Source organism: Xiphias gladius, chromosome 18 (genome assembly GCF_016859285.1).
Source record: "Xiphias gladius isolate SHS-SW01 ecotype Sanya breed wild chromosome 18, ASM1685928v1, whole genome shotgun sequence".
Classification (NCBI taxonomy): domain Eukaryota; kingdom Metazoa; phylum Chordata; class Actinopteri; order Istiophoriformes; family Xiphiidae; genus Xiphias; species Xiphias gladius.
The window spans coordinates 4,746,607-4,764,102 of NC_053417.1; the positions used below are offsets into that span (position 1 = coordinate 4,746,607).

The 17,496-nt window shown below is 39.4% G+C and overlaps 1 protein-coding gene across 1 annotated transcript; it reads right to left on the reverse strand.

Moving 5' to 3' along the window:
- Window positions 1-13,197: 13,197 nt before the first annotated feature.
- LOC120803637 (keratin, type I cytoskeletal 18-like) lies at window positions 13,198-16,711 on the reverse strand. The gene is made up of 7 exons (XM_040152310.1): window positions 16,289-16,711; window positions 15,739-15,821; window positions 15,500-15,656; window positions 15,112-15,276; window positions 14,886-15,011; window positions 13,900-14,123; window positions 13,198-13,590 (listed from the first exon to the last, which is right to left on the reverse strand). Exons 1-7 carry the CDS (start codon window positions 16,709-16,711, stop codon window positions 13,461-13,463), a joined length of 1,308 nt encoding a protein of 435 aa, XP_040008244.1. The 3' UTR covers window positions 13,198-13,460.
- Between the last annotated feature and the right edge of the window lie 785 nt (window positions 16,712-17,496).

A 17,496-nucleotide genomic window follows, 5' to 3' on the forward strand; every position in this document is an offset into this window, starting at 1 on the left:
CCCAAAAAACCCCAAAGCCAGATAAAACATTTTATTATCTCCAGAAAAGTTCGAGCTAAAAGTGGTATATTTCCATATTTTTGCACCTGATGAGACCATTGCCATATTTATGGATTACATCACCTGTGAACAACACACACCGTGTGAACCCCTCAGGTCAAGTAAAGCTTGTAGGATTATAGTATCATACAGTGAGGTCATTGGGAGGAAGATGCTGGGTTATACAAACTGACATAATCATCCTGGAAAGAGTTTTTGTTATTATTTCATCAAGGTAGAAACTAACACTCTCTTTGAGACAGGTGTACGTCATGCAATCCTAACTTTATTAGCTGTGGGTACAGATAATCAAACTACTTAGAATATTTCAAGGGGAATACAGAGTGTTTTTCATCTCGGTCCTTCAGTTGTTGCCAAGATACACAGTAGTAAGACCCATCTGATTTTGTTTTATATCCCTTATTTATTTGACATGTTACTATGTTGTTGTCTGACATGCCCAGGCTTTTTGTTGAGTCAGTAGACAGCAGACAGTGACGTCAGTTAATCTCTCGGGGGTTGGCATTATCAAGATCTCAGGCTCCAGATTATTTTGAGATTGGATGGATTGTCAGTTTGAGTTTGGAAGAGTTTCCATAAGACTGTGTGTGACTAAGGGTTTAGACAAATGTCCTTTTGTCTCTGTTATTTATGGGGTAAGGGAAAGCTGTAAATGCCAGTTTTGGGATTTAAAGGATTTCCATGTTGGTGTTGGTGCTGGTTTAAAAGAAATGTTTTCAGGATCATGCTGACCAGTAATGAATGAATAAGAATAAGGCCAGTAATGAATGAATAAAAAACAAGACATAGGGATACCTGTACCATAATTAACAGCAGAAAATGCATACTGAGGCAAGAAGCCAGAAAGCGTTCAATTGAGTCATCTTTCTTATACTGTTGTTCAAGTAAAGGGAAAAAGATGTAGGCACACTAGCGGCTCTGTGAAGCTGTACCAAAAGCTACTCTAATAAAATTTTTAAAGGATCAAATGTCTACGTGAAATGTGAAGGGTGTCACTTGTAGTGACAAACCCACAGAGAATTACTTTGCAATTCCTCTCAGCTCTACGGAGCTTCTTAGTGTCTTTCATTTTATGACTCGCAACGTTACTGTTTTGATTCCCTCTCAACACTTTCATCTGGGTCGTTTTGCAGCCACAGCAGGCAGCTGCTTTCAGAGAAAAAGCTCTGATAAACCCGACTGTCCACTACTTGCTCAGCACCGAGCAACAGACGGACAACGTTAGTAACTAGCTGGTGAACAAAGTTAAACATTTAGCTGCTAAAAAGCCAGATATTTCCCTCAGGAGTTGGTAGAAACTAAAACAGAGGTAAAAGGACAGAGCTATGGACACAAAACAACTCCAAAAATGTGATTATTTTGCTTTCTTTCTCTCAGATATTAAAAGTCAATTATATGGTGACATGTTCTCCTTATAATAACTTTATAAGGAGACAACTACTTCATAAGCTTGTTTCCGCTGCCCCTATGTGGTCAAAAGATCTTGAATGGCAGTCAGTAGAGCGCATACATCCGCCGAAGCGGAAGTGACTCATCTTCACCAGACTTCAGAGAAAAAAATTAAAATTAAAATTAAATTAAAAATGTAATGGGTCCCATCCCCCCACCAGGTTTGGTGCAAATTGGTTCAGTACTTTTTGCTTAATCCTGCCAACAAATAAACAAACCAACCAACAAAGAGACATGGGTGAAAACATAACTTCCTTGGTGAAGGTAACTAATGCAGGTTTTAGCACAGTGGTGCTTGGAGCTAAAAGTTAAAGTCAGTGTGCTAACATGACAAACCTACCATTTAGCTGTATGTACATGTTTTGTTTAGCATTGTAATATGCTAACATTTGCTTTAAGGACTAAACACAATTAATGCCATTGTTGTTGAGATACAATAATTGAATTAACACCAGATGAAAAGGCAGGGGATCAACACAGTAATTAGGATTCATCTTCTGGGGACCTTGCATGTATGAACAACATCTCTTGTCAAACATCCAATAGTTATTAAGATATTTCAGTCTGGACCAAGGGGTGTAACAGACTAGCTAAAAACAGAGGCAGCATTACTGTGATGTGTTGATGAGTCTTTTTTCTAATTTTCCGTATTATCTGTTTTTGCATCAATTCATATCTGGTTCTGGTTTTTTGGATTTTGGTGGCTTAAAAGGGGTGAGATCGGCTGTCGCTCTGCATTGAACCAGAAAGATGAAATGTTAGTACTGCCATATCTGTTTCGCAGTCGGGGTGACATTTTGCATCAGAGGTACTAAATACGGGGGTTATTGCTCTCACACTCTACCATTGGGAAGCACCACAGAGCCGGACTCTCCTCTTTGCTCTTATAAGGAAGGGTTGTTGTTAACTTGGGCAGCCTAAACTAATGGACAAGGATGAGAAGCTGTGGCTGTGTAGAGGGGAGACAACTCCCCAGAGTGTTTTCCTGCCTTCACCAGATTAGGTGAAGTCAGGGCGAAACATTAAACGGTCAACTTAGTGTGCTCACTGGACAAAAAGAAAAGATGCCTTTAATATGAGATCACTGGCTTCAGTCTTGTCTGTGAACAAAGAGCAGAGTGGTCTTTACCCTGCTTACGTAAGGACACAGCATCTGGTCCAAGACCAAAAGTTTGATGCTCTTTAAGAGGCTATGATCAAACTGTCGACTGTAATTTAAATTAATTTCCTCTTACTTTTGCCGCAGTCTCTCACACTCTTTTGAAGTTGCTCCTCATTATATTAAGGACTTGTTTGCACAGCGTGATTGGAGAGGGCATTGACCAGAGGAAAAGATCAGCGCCTGGTTTTGATGTTACGCAGCTAAGCGCATAACTCTTTATGTGTTACTGCCATATCTATTGTAGCTGTCATGTCAACATTCATGAGTGTAAATGTTTGCCAGGACGGAAAAAAATAAGTCTTATTATAGCGTGTTTGTTCCCACTTACCTGCAATGCATTTGATCAATTAGTTAATAATTACATGACCTGTGTTTAACAGGTGTAAAAGAGCTCATCATTTACCTAAAGGTTACATGCTGACATGTACATATACTAAAATGCAACCAATGTTAGCTTCTGTCCCTTCTCCCTCCTATGTCACAGTATTTTCCAAAGCTCCCGTGTTGACCTTTAGCAGCATTTTGCAACAGTCCAGCCCCATGTGGGTGAGAGATAAAGGCCGGATTCCCAGTAGCAGTGAGCAGTGAAAGGCCTTTTTTGGTCATATAACAGTAATCGGAGGCCAAATAAGCCCGCTGCTGGGAAGAACTCTGTAGACAAAGCACTGAACTGCGTTATTGCTGTTTGACCTGCCACTAGCAAAATTCATTGGCATGCACTGGCTGTCTTAGTGGGACTGTTTGGGAGATCTGGATCAATATCCAAATCCAAATCCAATCTGATCTCAGATCAGATCTTGATTATTAAAATAAGATTCATAAAACAGTAGTTTTCTTTTCCTCATGGCCATTTTATTTGCTTATTTGCTTATTTGCTTTGTGTCTTGCGTAATGTCTTTGGCAAATACTGTGTGATAGATATGACTGGACAATTTTGGTTCTCTCTGGAACCACACAGACACAAGGGGGAGTGAAGTGCTGATATTTGCAACACATAAAAAGCCTTGTAAACTAGCTTTTCCCTATAGTCTTCTATTATTCAATCGTTAACTGCCTACCATTTGTCTCTGAAATGAAAGTAAAGTCAGAGTAGAGTGTGCTGCCCTGTGGTACTTGCTTGAATACAGCCAGACATTCCTGTATTGCACTTACAAAAGGAAGGAACAGACTGTGGCACTTCCTGTCTGTTAGTCATTGCTAAAAGTGGCTCCCTTGGGGACACCCCTTCCATTGCAGAGGATGTGCTAAAGAATAAGGGAAAAGGTCGAAGTTTACCACAAGATGCTGATAGATGTTAATATTTGACCCAGCTCAGGTAGTCCCACACAAATCACACAAATCAAAATTATTATCCAAGATCAAACATTCGGATTTCTATTAACATCCTAAAATTTGGGAGAAACTAGTACCTAATAAGAGGAGTTAAAGACCTGAAGTTCTTTAGTGTGTGTGTGTGTGTGTGTGTGTTTACTTCCGGAGTTATGAAGGTGTCCTGCATGACTGGTCTGCAGAGGACTGTGACAGTTTTGTCATTCCCCCGCACTTTGTGAGGTTATGGGGAGGTGTTAGTGTGATGACAGACAGTGGATGGCTTCTGTTAACACTGCAGATGGACTGTCATGCAAAACTGGATTCAAATGCAAGCACAGGAAGACAGGATAAGACACATACATGCACATGAATGGAATCCGTTGCAGGTACACATGTTATGGATGCATTATGAAAAGACATATGAAACACAAACCAAAAAAAAAAAAGGAAAGGCAAAATCAACACCAGCATCACTATCCATGTACTTCTGCCCAATCAGACGACACATGGCTTTTGTCTCTGCAAAAACAATATAAACCCCCAAAATCATTATTTGCTGCAATGTTTTGCACACAATCTTTCACTTGTCACTGTGTTACCATGACAACCTAGTAAACGCAGTGCAACGGGATCCCTGAATAAATAAACCTTACCTTTGACCCACAACTGTACAACCACCAGCCAGTAAGATTAATAGCTGCGCATTTTCTCTGTGTCTTTAAACTTGTTCCCATTGAGTAGTCTTCCGAAACCCCCAAAACATCCTGGGTAAACAATGATGTCAGGTGAGCCTCTGAAGGCTCTTTCTTCTCGGAGAAGAAAAGGCAAGGAAAAGATCTAGAAGAAGGCATGCGGAGGGTTTTCTTTTAAGATGAGGTCTTTCACAAATGACAGGTTTAATGATGGGGACAAGAGGCCGCTCCTACTCTCTAATCTTAACATTAACGTCTCATGATATTGCTCAGGTTTACTGTTTGCTTTAACATCCTGAAATGGGAACTGACTTGTTTTTCTGTTGGGTAGCTATGATCTTATTTTACCTTAGGTTAAGTGCAGGAGATCAGGTTAAATTAAGATTAAAAAGAAGAAAAGAAGAGAGAGACCACAAATCTAGTATAGAGCAAGTGATTTACATATACATACTGCATATATACTGTTTTTTGTTCAACTGTCATTTTACGTGTATAAATGTATATGTATGTTTTCATTTTTATCTCAATGTGTGTGTATGTAATAGCTGTGTTTCTTGCCGTTATTTAGCTTATTATATTCGTTAAGCTTTTTCAGCCATGTTAGTGGCCCTAGGGATGGCAAATCTGGTCTGTCATTCAATCATGTTGTTCCATGCTGAAGTATCCAGACAACTATTAGATTGTTTGTTGTGAAAATTTGTATACCCCTAATGGTCCCCAGAGGATAAATCCTACTTTCAGTCTTTCCCTTACAGTAACTTGAAGGTACCTTTTAAGATGCAAGCCACTGCTGGGTAACAGAAAAAAGAAAGATTTTCACCTTAGGCTTGCGTGCGTTACACTATGTAGCTGAATTATTGAGTAAAGTATAGTGTTGAGGCCACAAATGGAGGTAGAAAGGAAATACAGCCCTGATCAGCTTATCAAATAGTTTGGACCAATGTGGTCAATGCCACATGAATGATGTTGTGCAGTAAAAAATAGTAAAGTGAGGGTGTGGATGGGGTGATGGATGGATGAAGAAGAATGTGACTTTGACTGCAGAGACAGATGTTTGTGTTCCATTTCAGTGTTGGGTTCCTTTAACAATGAAGTCAATCATACCTTAAAACAATTAATACAATGTAATTCCAGAATAAACAACCCATCTTTTCTCTTAGGAATGAGAACCTGATGGGTCAGTGTGAGAAGTCAACCAGTGTCCTCATCCCAAGAACAAGTTTTTATACAAAATTGTTAAATGCATGTCTATTTCTAACTTTTTTAACACATCCCGTGTAAAGGCGAAACAGGGGAAAACAACATATTCCTATCAAGCCTCATTTGGGGATGTAATAAACTAACTAGAAACAAATACAATTTTCATTTATTATGTGGGAAAGCACAAGACATTAACTGATGAGTCATTCTGGGTCTCAATCTGTTTTTTGTGTTTCTGGAGCCCTCGCCCCTCTCTTTAACCTCTGTGGTTTTACTACTGATCATTAGAGAGAAGCCTCAGTAGTTTAGTTCCCAGAGTCACACCCCTCGTGTTCCTCTTTCTCAATCTCTATTTAGATTTAAATATCACATGGGGAAACAAGCCAAAGCTCTGTCAAGATTATGTTACATGGGCCTTTTTGTATGCTAGCAGAGTGCTTAAAATTTAAGTGTGCAGAGTTGCCAATGTGTCTTTCAACCGTGCGTATTTGTGTTTATGTGGACATGCTGTTATGACATAGGGTCATTATAACCTTTGCAGCTCTTCAAATGTGGACGCTCCCTTCCTGTGATGGAATTCCTCACATCAAAAAAAAAATTATCCCAGACAATCTTTATAATTAGAGCCTCCTCTCCAACAGCATCCTGCAGTAAGTGGATTATCTGGGGTTAGATAAAGAGAATTAATAAAGAAACAAAGAGGTCTCTCTACAAAGTGTCATTGCTGTCATGAAAAACTAATAAAAATCTGATGGTGGTTTTAATTTATTTTATTACCAAACTTTTTTATTGTCCTGAGTTGAAACTTTGAGCATATCAAAATTATTCAAAATCCACGGCAGAACTTCTTATCACATAAAAAAAAAAAGCCCATTTTTATTTTTTTGAGAGAGGATATGTGAGAGAGGGGAGATTTGACAAAGGTCCTGCCAGGTTCATACACAGATATTTTGTGCTTAAGCCAAATTTACCCCAAAATGACCCCATTTTTTTGCCACTATTAGTAAATTATTGGTCTCATCCTCCAGTGCAAAGTCAGGGACGAAAAACAACAACAGCAACAACAACATTGTTTGACCAAAGTCTCTTTTTGCTTTGTCATTTACATATTTATATATTTGCCAGTCAATTCTCTATCACTTGCTTTTCAAATGAGAAGACAACAGTTTAACAACACTAAGAGTCTACAGCCATTCTAGTGCCTATGTGAGCCAGTGCTACATGCTAACATCAGCATGCTAACATGCTCACAATGACAATGCTAACATGCTAATGCTAAGAAGGTGTAATATTTACCATGTTCAACATCTTAGTTTAGAATGTTAACCTTAACATTTGTAAATTAGCATGGATATCTGTACAAAATTTCAGGGTGATCCATCAAGTAGCTGTCTAAAAGCCAAAAAAGTCAACCTCATGGTGATGCCAAAGTCCTTATAGGCTAGTCTATAAAAGATTACCTGACCTGTAGTTCTGGGGCAAAGAAAGGTCAAAATTTGTTTTTTTGAGGTGATGGTTGAACAGCGGCTTTTTTGAAATAAGCTTGTACAGCTGGAGGCTTGTACATAAGCTTGTACATGAAATAAGCTTGTACATGATCTTGTACATTTACAGATGTAAACGCGTTATAAATTATAGAGAGCACACAAGGAACAATGGAATCAATAATATTTTTAAACAGAGAAGTGGGTAATATGTCAAAGGGAGCTGAGTAGGATTTCATTGTAAAAACCAGTTTTGTGAGCTCTTTTATTTAGATTGGAGAAAAACTCTTGACAATGAAGATGACAAGGAACAAAATCCAAATTTAAAGACGTGTCAAACAGAACACAATAATGATCTGAAATAGAAAGATCCTCAGAGAATACAGAATCAATACTTAAGCTAAAAGTAAAAACAAGCTCCAGAGTATGCCCTCTGATGTGTGTAGGGCCTGTTACATGTTGAATAAGATTTATTTATTCATAATTTGTGAAAACCTCTGTGGTCAGTCAAATAAAGTTTGTTGCGGTAGCTGCTCTTGTTTATTCAGTGCAACAGTAGTTCTGGAGACAGTGATGCTTATGTAGCTCTTGTTTCACAGAGCCATGTGTCACTTGTTGGTAGAGATGAGAAAGCTCCAGTGAAAAGTGAGAGACACAGGCACATTAGACAGGTTCTTGTGACCATTTAGCAAAAATATATTCTGTATCATGGCATGGTGAGCTTAATTGGCTATAAAGTATATTATTGTATGTATTAATGCATGTTTGCAACGAACCTGTTGTTAGTTAACAGATAAGGTATTTTTACTGGGTAAAGTCAGTGAGTGAGAGCAGCTTGACATCTAGACCTTTGGCTTAGCTGATAGCAAGGCTTTGCTAGCTTTTGATTCCATTTTAGGCTTGTAGCATATTATATTACGATATTATGTTATTAAGATGCGTAATAGTTAGGATTGGGATAAATATATTATATTTATCAATAGTCATCATTGCTTCGTAGCTAGCCAGTTATTCGTGTCTCTTGTGAAAACGTATGATGGTATGTTCCGTCACTCACAAACCACAGCACCATGGGCCACCATGCAGCTTCTGGAAAGGAGGGTGTGTGAGCGAGGTTGGAGAGAAAAGATAGGGTGGAGTTAGGCCTGTGGCCTTGAGGAGTTTATAGTTTCTTGTTGCCACTGAGTGCTGCTAAAAAGTCCACATGGCTTATTTTACACCTTACCTCGTAAAAGCCTATACTTCGCTTATGCTTCATTTTGTTAAAAGAAAAATACTTTCTAAATGCTGCATTTTTAAAAAGTGAAAGAGACAAAGTTCTTAAGTATTACTATTTTTGGAAACAAAATGTATAGTTTTGTAGAATGTATTTGATGTTCTTTTGTCCTTTTGCCTCCTGCACACAGTATTATGAATTGTTAAAACCATGAAAATCTTATGTAGCATACCTTTGTGGTATCCTGTATAGACTGGGTGTAAGCCCATGTGAATTGGACCCTGGTCTGCAAGACATTTGAATAGAAAACTATATTTTAGTGTACTGTATCTTATAAACTTTCTGACCTTTTACCTCAGAACATCATGATCCCACTTGCAGTTTTAATCATTTACTCTTTGCTCTGGAATGTGAGTTAGTAACTCATTCAAAGAATGTCAAGGTTAATGAAACTGATTCAGATAACAAGATTCAAGCGTATGTGACTCAAAAAAAGGTCCGTTTTCTGGAAGGGCAAAAGAATTGACTCTGTTACTTCATGAAGATAAAGTATTTGCTTAATCACGGGCAAAGCTGGATGCTTTTATATGGTTGAACTCAGCAACATCTTTTGTTTCAGGCTGGATTCATCCACACCAGAGAGCGGCACCGCTATATTTTTAGCAGAGGAAAGGCAGTAATCATCTTACTCCTTTGGGTGTTCAGCTTGCAACTTTTTGGGCACCAAGTTCTTTTGGTCAGTTTCCATGGAAACCAGACGAATGAGTCACTAAAACAGTTCAACCCATTCAGTTTGGGAGACGGGGCTTGGATTTCCAGCTCCCACTCTATGCAACAGGCCTGGAAAATTAAAATGGGGGAGAGAAAACAGTGGCTGCACGGTGGCACACTGCCAAGTTTTGTTCTTACTTAATCTGTTCTCTGTGCCTCCTCCTTCTCTGCCTCTTTCACATGTCCGCTCTCCCACACTCCTGTTTTCCCTCTTTTCATCTATCACTCATTCCAGTTTATTCCATCCTTCCTCACATTCACATTTTTCCCACCCTCCCTTGCACCTTTGTTTGCCACCTCTTCAATGTCCTCAGCCTTCACAACTCTAAGCACATTTGTAGTAACAGTTTTGTTTTTTGTTTTTTTAAATCCAATGATTTTCTCTTCCCAAAAGCCTTTTAAGTTGACATTAGTATGTTTACCCATCTGTTATGTCTGTAATGCTAAGAGAAGCCAAAGATTTAATTTGGTGAGTCAGTCTTTCACTGTGCAGAGCATTTACTCACTACTATTTGAATTTAGATTGCAGGTTTTGATTATGGACACTTCCTGTGGGCAGTCGGTATCAGGAACAGTGTTTACTTTGCCAATAATCTACTACAGCTTCAGTTCTTTGATTGTTTTCCCATCATCTCTTTACTTTTTCTCTCACATTACTTTATTCCACCCCTCAGACCTGCTCTCCTCATGTCTCCCAAGTGTGCGCTGCGCACACACAAACACACACAGACACCCACCACACCCATCACCGGTCCATGACATTTCCCCCTCTTTTGATCCCACTGGGAGCAAGCCTGCTGGGTTTGGAGTGCTGCGTGACTGACTGACTCACACCCGACACACCCAGCAGATGTGTGGGGTAGAGGGAAAGATCAAGAACGTGTGTGTGTTTCTGTATGTGTAAAGTGATAGAGAGGGTGACAGGTGATTCATGGTTTATCTATGTTAAGCCTGTTAACTGTTTTACTACGGAAAAAGGAAAAAGAGATGAAATAATGGTCATTTATTTTGCAGGCCTCTGACCAGTCTGGAGAGTAAAGAATGAATGAACTCTTATGTTCCAGCTAAAACTGTTTATCTTAACTCATGATAACTGCTGACGTCCCTCTGCAGGCCTGTTGTTGTTAACATTAAATAAAAGGGTCTGTGATTCTGTCAAATGAAAAAGGAGGCTGTGAATGAATTTCAGCGCTTTGGGTGATGCAATGTGCTTTCAACACTATATGTGGAGGTCATCCTTAACGTGTTCACCTTTTTTTTGTGATTGCAACATTTATCAGGGACAAACACAAATGGGCAGCACATTACGTATCATGTCACCACAATTTAATTATAAGCTTATAAGAATTTGGATCAGTTTGATACACCCCCCCCCCTTCTTGAGACCTTTTAATAATAATGTCTATGGGGTTTTTCCTTATCTCAACAGCAGTGAAATGTGTCCTGGTCATCACAGTCTTTTCTTTCTGAAACATCAAATATGACAAGACCCACGTTCATGTATCTTCTATCAGTCACTGACTCACACTCTGACTTAATGTCTTTTTGTGATTTGTCTCCCTGGTTCATTTCTGCAGTAAAGACACTACAAACTCGTTTTCATTTGTCATGAATTCATTTTCTCCATAACAGCAACACACCCTACACAAGCCTTTGGAAACTCCTGCTAGACTGGACTAACAAAACACATTTAGAGCTGATTAAAACACTTGAAAACACTTGCTAGCAACATTAATACTGCAAACAACCCATAATTCAACAGTGTAAAAGACTCTAGTTACACTGTTACTCTGTCCATTTAAAAAAAATATCTGATGTTGTAAACATGTAATTGATTGTCTCATTCTTGAATAAAAAAAGACGACCTCCACTTTTTCTAACCTAATTTCAAGAAAAAAATATTATATATCTTATATATGAACTTATATTTGGACCAATATGGTACTGGGTTATGATGGTTTGGTGAGAAAAAGTGTCATTGACATTGATGTAGTTGCGCAGGCTGTTGTATGTTGAATTACAGAAAAAAAAACATTTAAGTTGATATATTTCTTTGATCAGTGTCAAAAATATTAACTGCTCCTAGCAACAGCTTTCATGTCAAGTTAAACAAAATGCTGACTCATTCTGATTATCAAGCTATAGTTGAAGTGAAATGATTTCTTGCATTTGCTGTCTCTGTGTTCATGTGCTTACAAAACTTTCAGGAACCCTAAAAAATACTTTGATGATTGATTTAAGAGTAAAAATTTTTGGTGAGTAACATGACTAAGCAAAGTGAGTCCTCACAGGGTCTACTCTCTCTGTCTCGAGAGAGCGGTATTTTTCAGGCACCCCTCTTTGGGACCCACTGAGGAATTACAGGCATGCAGTAGAGATATGCACTTGTGTCCTTTTTATTTTCTATCTATCCTCCCATATATCTCCTATGTCTGTCAGCCCTGCCATCCCTCCTTTTCTATCTTTCCCTCTCTCTCTGGTTTGTCTGCCCAGGCTCTTTCAGCAAGGCCAGAATAGGAAGCGTCTGGCTACAGGAAATGAGCAGCCCTGCAACAAAGGCTGAGGGTGTAAGGGAAGACAACTTTATAACAGCTGGAGGCACACAATAGTACACTGGAAATAGTCACAAAATTAAGAAACTATTACTTGTTGCTAGCTTCATTTGGGAAACTAATCTTGATTAAAAACTGGTAGGATGATTAATGAGGAATGTTGCAATTGTATATTTCCAAAAACTGTGATATTGTGATGATGAACAGTGCATTGTTGAGTAAAGGCTGACTTCTAGCTGTAAAATCATTCCCAATTTACGAAAAATATCCCAGCCAATTACCAAATTCTGTTGCTCCCCACATCTGTAGTAACACCGTATGAACAGCCTATTAACTCAAAGTTATGCAGTGATTCAACTGAGACCAAAAGAGGTCACAAAAGAGGTTTGTATCAAACAGGGACACACACACAGGAATTAGGCTGACTAATGTGACTGTAAATAAACAGACGCAAACACACTGAACTGGTCTGCTTGGACATGGCATGGGAATAGGGGTGCTCTGCTTATAATGGGACAAGGCTAAAGGCCTGCAGGTCAGAATGTGAATTTCTCAGAAGCTGAAAGAATTTCCCGCACTCGCTGCAGACTAGAGTGTGTAGGAGGATGATGGCAAGAGGCCAGACAGCCAGCGCTGTGCTTGTGTATAACAGGGGAGTTATCTTACATACTGTATGTGTGCAAGTTGAAGTTGTATAGTAATATAAAAAAGTAATTTTCAGCTTTTTTATTTCTGTGTTTCATTAGCAGATTACAAAAGTTAGTGTTTGCAATTCATATCCAACTTGAACAATAGTTCAACATTTCGGGAAACAAGCTTATTCTCTTTTTTACTAAGAGTTAGATGAGGGGACGCTACCACACTACTGCCAGCAGCTGGTTAGCTTAGCTCAGCATAAAGACTGGAACCAGGGGAAACAGCTAGCTTGTCTGAAGTGTAAAAACAAGTTTTGGTTTTACAGGGGCTTCTGTGTGGGACTATTTCTCGGCTGGGGCAGTCTCTTCCTGGACTCTTGTCGGCATTGTGAGGTTGCCAGACAACTGGCAGAGACTCCAAGAGGTCACTGCTCCCCGCCAAGGAATAGTCTGGCACATAACCACCTGCAAAACAGCCACATGATGGTTTTACACATTGGTTTTTTTTTGCATAAATACACGATAGATAACATGTTCATTAGTGAGCTTTAGAGGTGCTCCTAGGAGGATTTTTTTACATTTGGACCGAGACAGGCTAGCTGTTTCCCTCTATTTCCAGTCTTTATGCTAAGCTAAGCTAACTGCTGGCTGTAGCTTTATATTTAACTTATGGATATGAAAGTGGTATCTATCTTCCTATCTAACACTTAACAAGAAATCTAATAAACATATTCCCCAGAATGTCAAACTATTCCTTTTAGGGAATCAGGAATTGTTTAATATGAAATAATATATGTCTTATAATCACTGGATAGACTATGAATGCATAAGTGTGATTGTAATTATTGCTTTGCTCCTTAGCACTCATTATTGCTTTGCTCCTGATGTTCACTTGATTTTCGTTACAATTGGGTTTTTTTTCAGTTTTCTAATTAACAGCACCTTTTTCACTGGATTTAACATCCTTGCTCTCTGATACCACTTTGCCATCCACCAAAGTCTGAGTGACTGTTACCACTTTGGTCTGGACCATCCTCTTATCAAGTGCATCCTCCAGTCTGGAAAAATGAACAAAAGAGTAAAATTAGTTCAACTTTGGTCATTCCTATGAGAAAAAACATGTATTGTATTGATGCAGGTTAAGTAATTTTATTTTTTACATCAATGTCACTTCATGTTTGCATGAAAATTATTTGAATCAAATTTGCAAAAACTGCCAACTGATATAATAGTTTGTTCATCCAAACAGAACAAACTATTATATCAGTCAGCTCACAATGGGGAGCATTGATTGTTTGGTCACCTACAGTTTAGAGGCAGTTTTCAATGTTTCTCCCATGCTTTCTTCCTCCTCTCCTCATACTCACTTTAAGGCTGCCCCACCGTCCAGCAGCCTCCTGTACTCGGCGATCTCGGCCTCCAGTTTCACCTTGATGTTGAGCAGGTGCTCGTACTCGCTTGTGTTATGCTGGATGTCGTTGCGGATCCGAGTCAGCTCCTCCTGCAGCCTCAGGATGATGGTGTTGTACTTCTCCACCTCCATGTTGTAACGCATCTCGATGTCATGGAGGGTGGCCTCCAGGGACGCTTTCTGTCAAGACGTGAAAGACCAGTTTGATTACCCAGTTGACTAATGCAGCAAAGAAATGAAATGACAGTTTTTTCGGTTGTCTTGCTGAGAGGTAGATGAGAAGATTGATACCAGTCATGTCTGTATGATAAATATGAAGATACAGCAAGCAGCTGTTTATTTTAGCTTATCTGACTGGAAACAAGGGGAGACAGCTAGCCTAGCTCTTTTTGAAGGTAACAAAATCCACCTATGAACACCTTTAAAGCTAACCAATTACGCCCACGAAAACACAACCTGTCATCTTTAAACTTAAGTTTTTGAACATATTGAACAAACAAGATATAACGTGTTAATTTGTGAGCTTTAGAGGTGCTGGTAGGTGGATTCTCTTTGCCTTCGGACAGAGCCTCGCTCTGTCCAAAACTTTAGCAAAGCAAATGGCATCCTGTCCGTAGCTTTTTATTATATCCGACATATTATAGTGGTTCTCAGCAAGAAAGCCAATAAGCATTTTCCCAAACTATGAAACTATTGCCTTTAGAAAACTAACAATTCTCAAACAATATAATCCTTAATAGTTTCAAGGTATGAACGTAAATTCTGTTGTAGAAAAGCTGGACATTGTGGAAAAGAAATATTCATAACCAGCTTCCAAACTATCAGAAAAAATTAGATCGAATGGACTGGGTATACTGGGCTAAAATGAGAAACTATAATTACTGGCGACACTGTGACAGTTCAAGTTGCACTAATCATGGAAACTAGCACAAAGGTTCTTACCAAACTACGTGCAGACTGCAGTTCAATGTCCATTGCCTGATACCTCCTCCTAGTGTCAGTCATTACACTTGTGGCCTCCTTCAGCGCTGTTGTGCTCTCAGTCACTTGGACCTGCACCTCTGTGATCTGAATATAAGATAAAATACAAAGAGTATGTAAAAAAGGTACTTAAAAAATACTGCTAGTCAACCCAAAATGAGTTAGCAATTATGCAGTGACAAACTACCTGAGATTCATGCCATGCTTTGAGCTCCTCCTGGTTCTTCAGTGCTATCTTCTCATACTTAGCCCTCATCTCCTCCATGAGCCTGGCCAGGTCCTGTCCTTTAGGAGCGTCAACATCCACGTGGACACCAACTTGGGTGATCCGGGCACGCATTTCAGCAACATCCTGTCGAGGGGGAAATATTCAGGGAGTTATCCCAGAGCAAGGTTAGTGGAGTTATCCTGTGCAAAGGCGTTAGGGAACAAATAGATTGCAATAATGGTGAGTATTCACTGTAGTATCGGGATTATCAAATAGGTTTTTCTCTTTGAACTATGATCTCGTGTTCAATTGGATGAGACCAAATCCAGATATCATCATGCAAATAATTTCTGCCTAATGCCCTCACAGTCTCATGAGTCTTCTTCAGGCTGATCAACTCTTCCTTCAGAGACTCAATGTCGCTCTCCAGGTGCAGACGAATTACGTTGGTGTCGTCCAGAAGCTTCCTCAGTCTGGCAACATCAGCTTCCACTGTTTGACGCATGCAAATCTCATACTCCATCCTAATGACAAATACTTTATATCAGATACGCTCAGGCTGGATGGAGAGTCAGTTCCAATTTGTATACAAATCTCAACACTCACTTGACTCTGAAGTCTTCTGAAGCCAGGCGTGCGTTGTCAAGACCGATAGCAAGATGTGCATTGCCCTTGATCATGTCAAATATCTGAAAGAAAGGAAATAATTTTTGTGATTTTCAGTCTGTGAAATACAAACAGACTGTATGTACTATTCCATTTTCCCACAGACATTTTGATTGACAACAAACTGTAATGTCCACTTTGGTAAACTGTGCAGGTAAAAGAAAGGCTTTGATAACACGGTAAATCATAAAAGAACAAAGCCTGTTGTCTTTGTGCTATTATCTTGATGATACTATCATAGCTCAGCATGCACATACAGATAAGAGTCAGATTACAGGTTTAAATGTTGTGCAATGAGCCAGTTCACGAGATGCAACAACACTTTGGAGTGCAGGAGGTATAGTATGGTAGTAACATTTACAAGGTAAGAAAAGCAGAAGATTGAGGTCTTGGTGAATAAAAAGTTTTCTTTAAAAAAAAACCAATTTAACAGACATTTTTGAGCATTAGCTTGTCATAACTTTTTTCCCCTGTTGATTCATTGACTCACCTTGGCCCTCAGCTCTGCAATAATGGTGTTGTACTTGTTGTAGTCCCTTCCCTCCAAGGGGCCTCTCTTTTCAATGGCCTCTCTAATTTTGATCTCAAGCTTGCCATTGGCCTTCTCCAGATTCCTGACCGTCTCAAGGTAACTGGCCAGGCGGTCATTCAGGTGCTGCATCGTTATCTTCTCATTTGCAATAGCGAGGCTTCCAGAAGTGGATCCAGAGGACAAGGATTGGTAGTCATACCCACCACCAAAGCCACTGCCAACCCGTTTGCCATAGGTGACAGTGGAGATCCTGGTCCCATGGCCACCTGCCCCTCCGCTGACGCTGTGGGCATAGGCCTGCTCCATCTGAAAAGGTCTATGAATGGTTGCTGAATGAACAACAGGAATTACAGAACTCTGGCGTTTAATCAGGGAATCCATTGCTAAAAGAAGTGTGTTTATCAATCGGGGAAGAAGAGCTATGTCCTGGCACAGAGGAGTCTGGCAGCTGAGAGTGGAGGGCAGAGGAGTGTCCGGGGGTCTTATATATCTCTCTAAAAAGCAATATTCCCTTCTGTCACTCCTGTACTATCTATATTACATTTTTACCTTTAGCCTTATTGCATAGACTTTGTCCCCCCGACACCCATTGTTACTCAATCTGTCAAAGGTAAAAAGGTGTACCATAGAAACAGTTGGCCATTGTGTTTTTTTTTGTTTTGTTTTGTTTTTTTTTGCAATTTTGAGTCAATACATACATACATACCCTGCTAATGCTGTAAGTACTCACTACAGCACCAAATATGTATTAATTTTCAGCTGAATGCGGGGGACTGTTAGAGGGAAAAATGAATGAGGAATGAAACAATACTGTATGTGACCCATTTTTAAAAAAAGAATGACCTCTTTGAACCAACAGGCTGAGTGCCACAGATGACAGTTAAGTAACAAACTTGTTTGGTCTCTTCATGGCATTTGTTGACATTTGGAAGCATATAGAATTACACCTGCCTTATCCTTTAACCGGGTGTTCAGACCAAAAATGCAAGGGGGTATGCTGGTGGGGGCATGTTGCTTCAGTTACCTGGGAGACGATAAAAAACACTTCAGGAGAAGTAGCAGGAGTAATTGTTTAATCCTGTGATATGCCAAAACACTGCACAGTGGTTTCCAATAATATGAGGAAGGATTTTATAACAACCTTATCAACAATCATTTTATCCTAC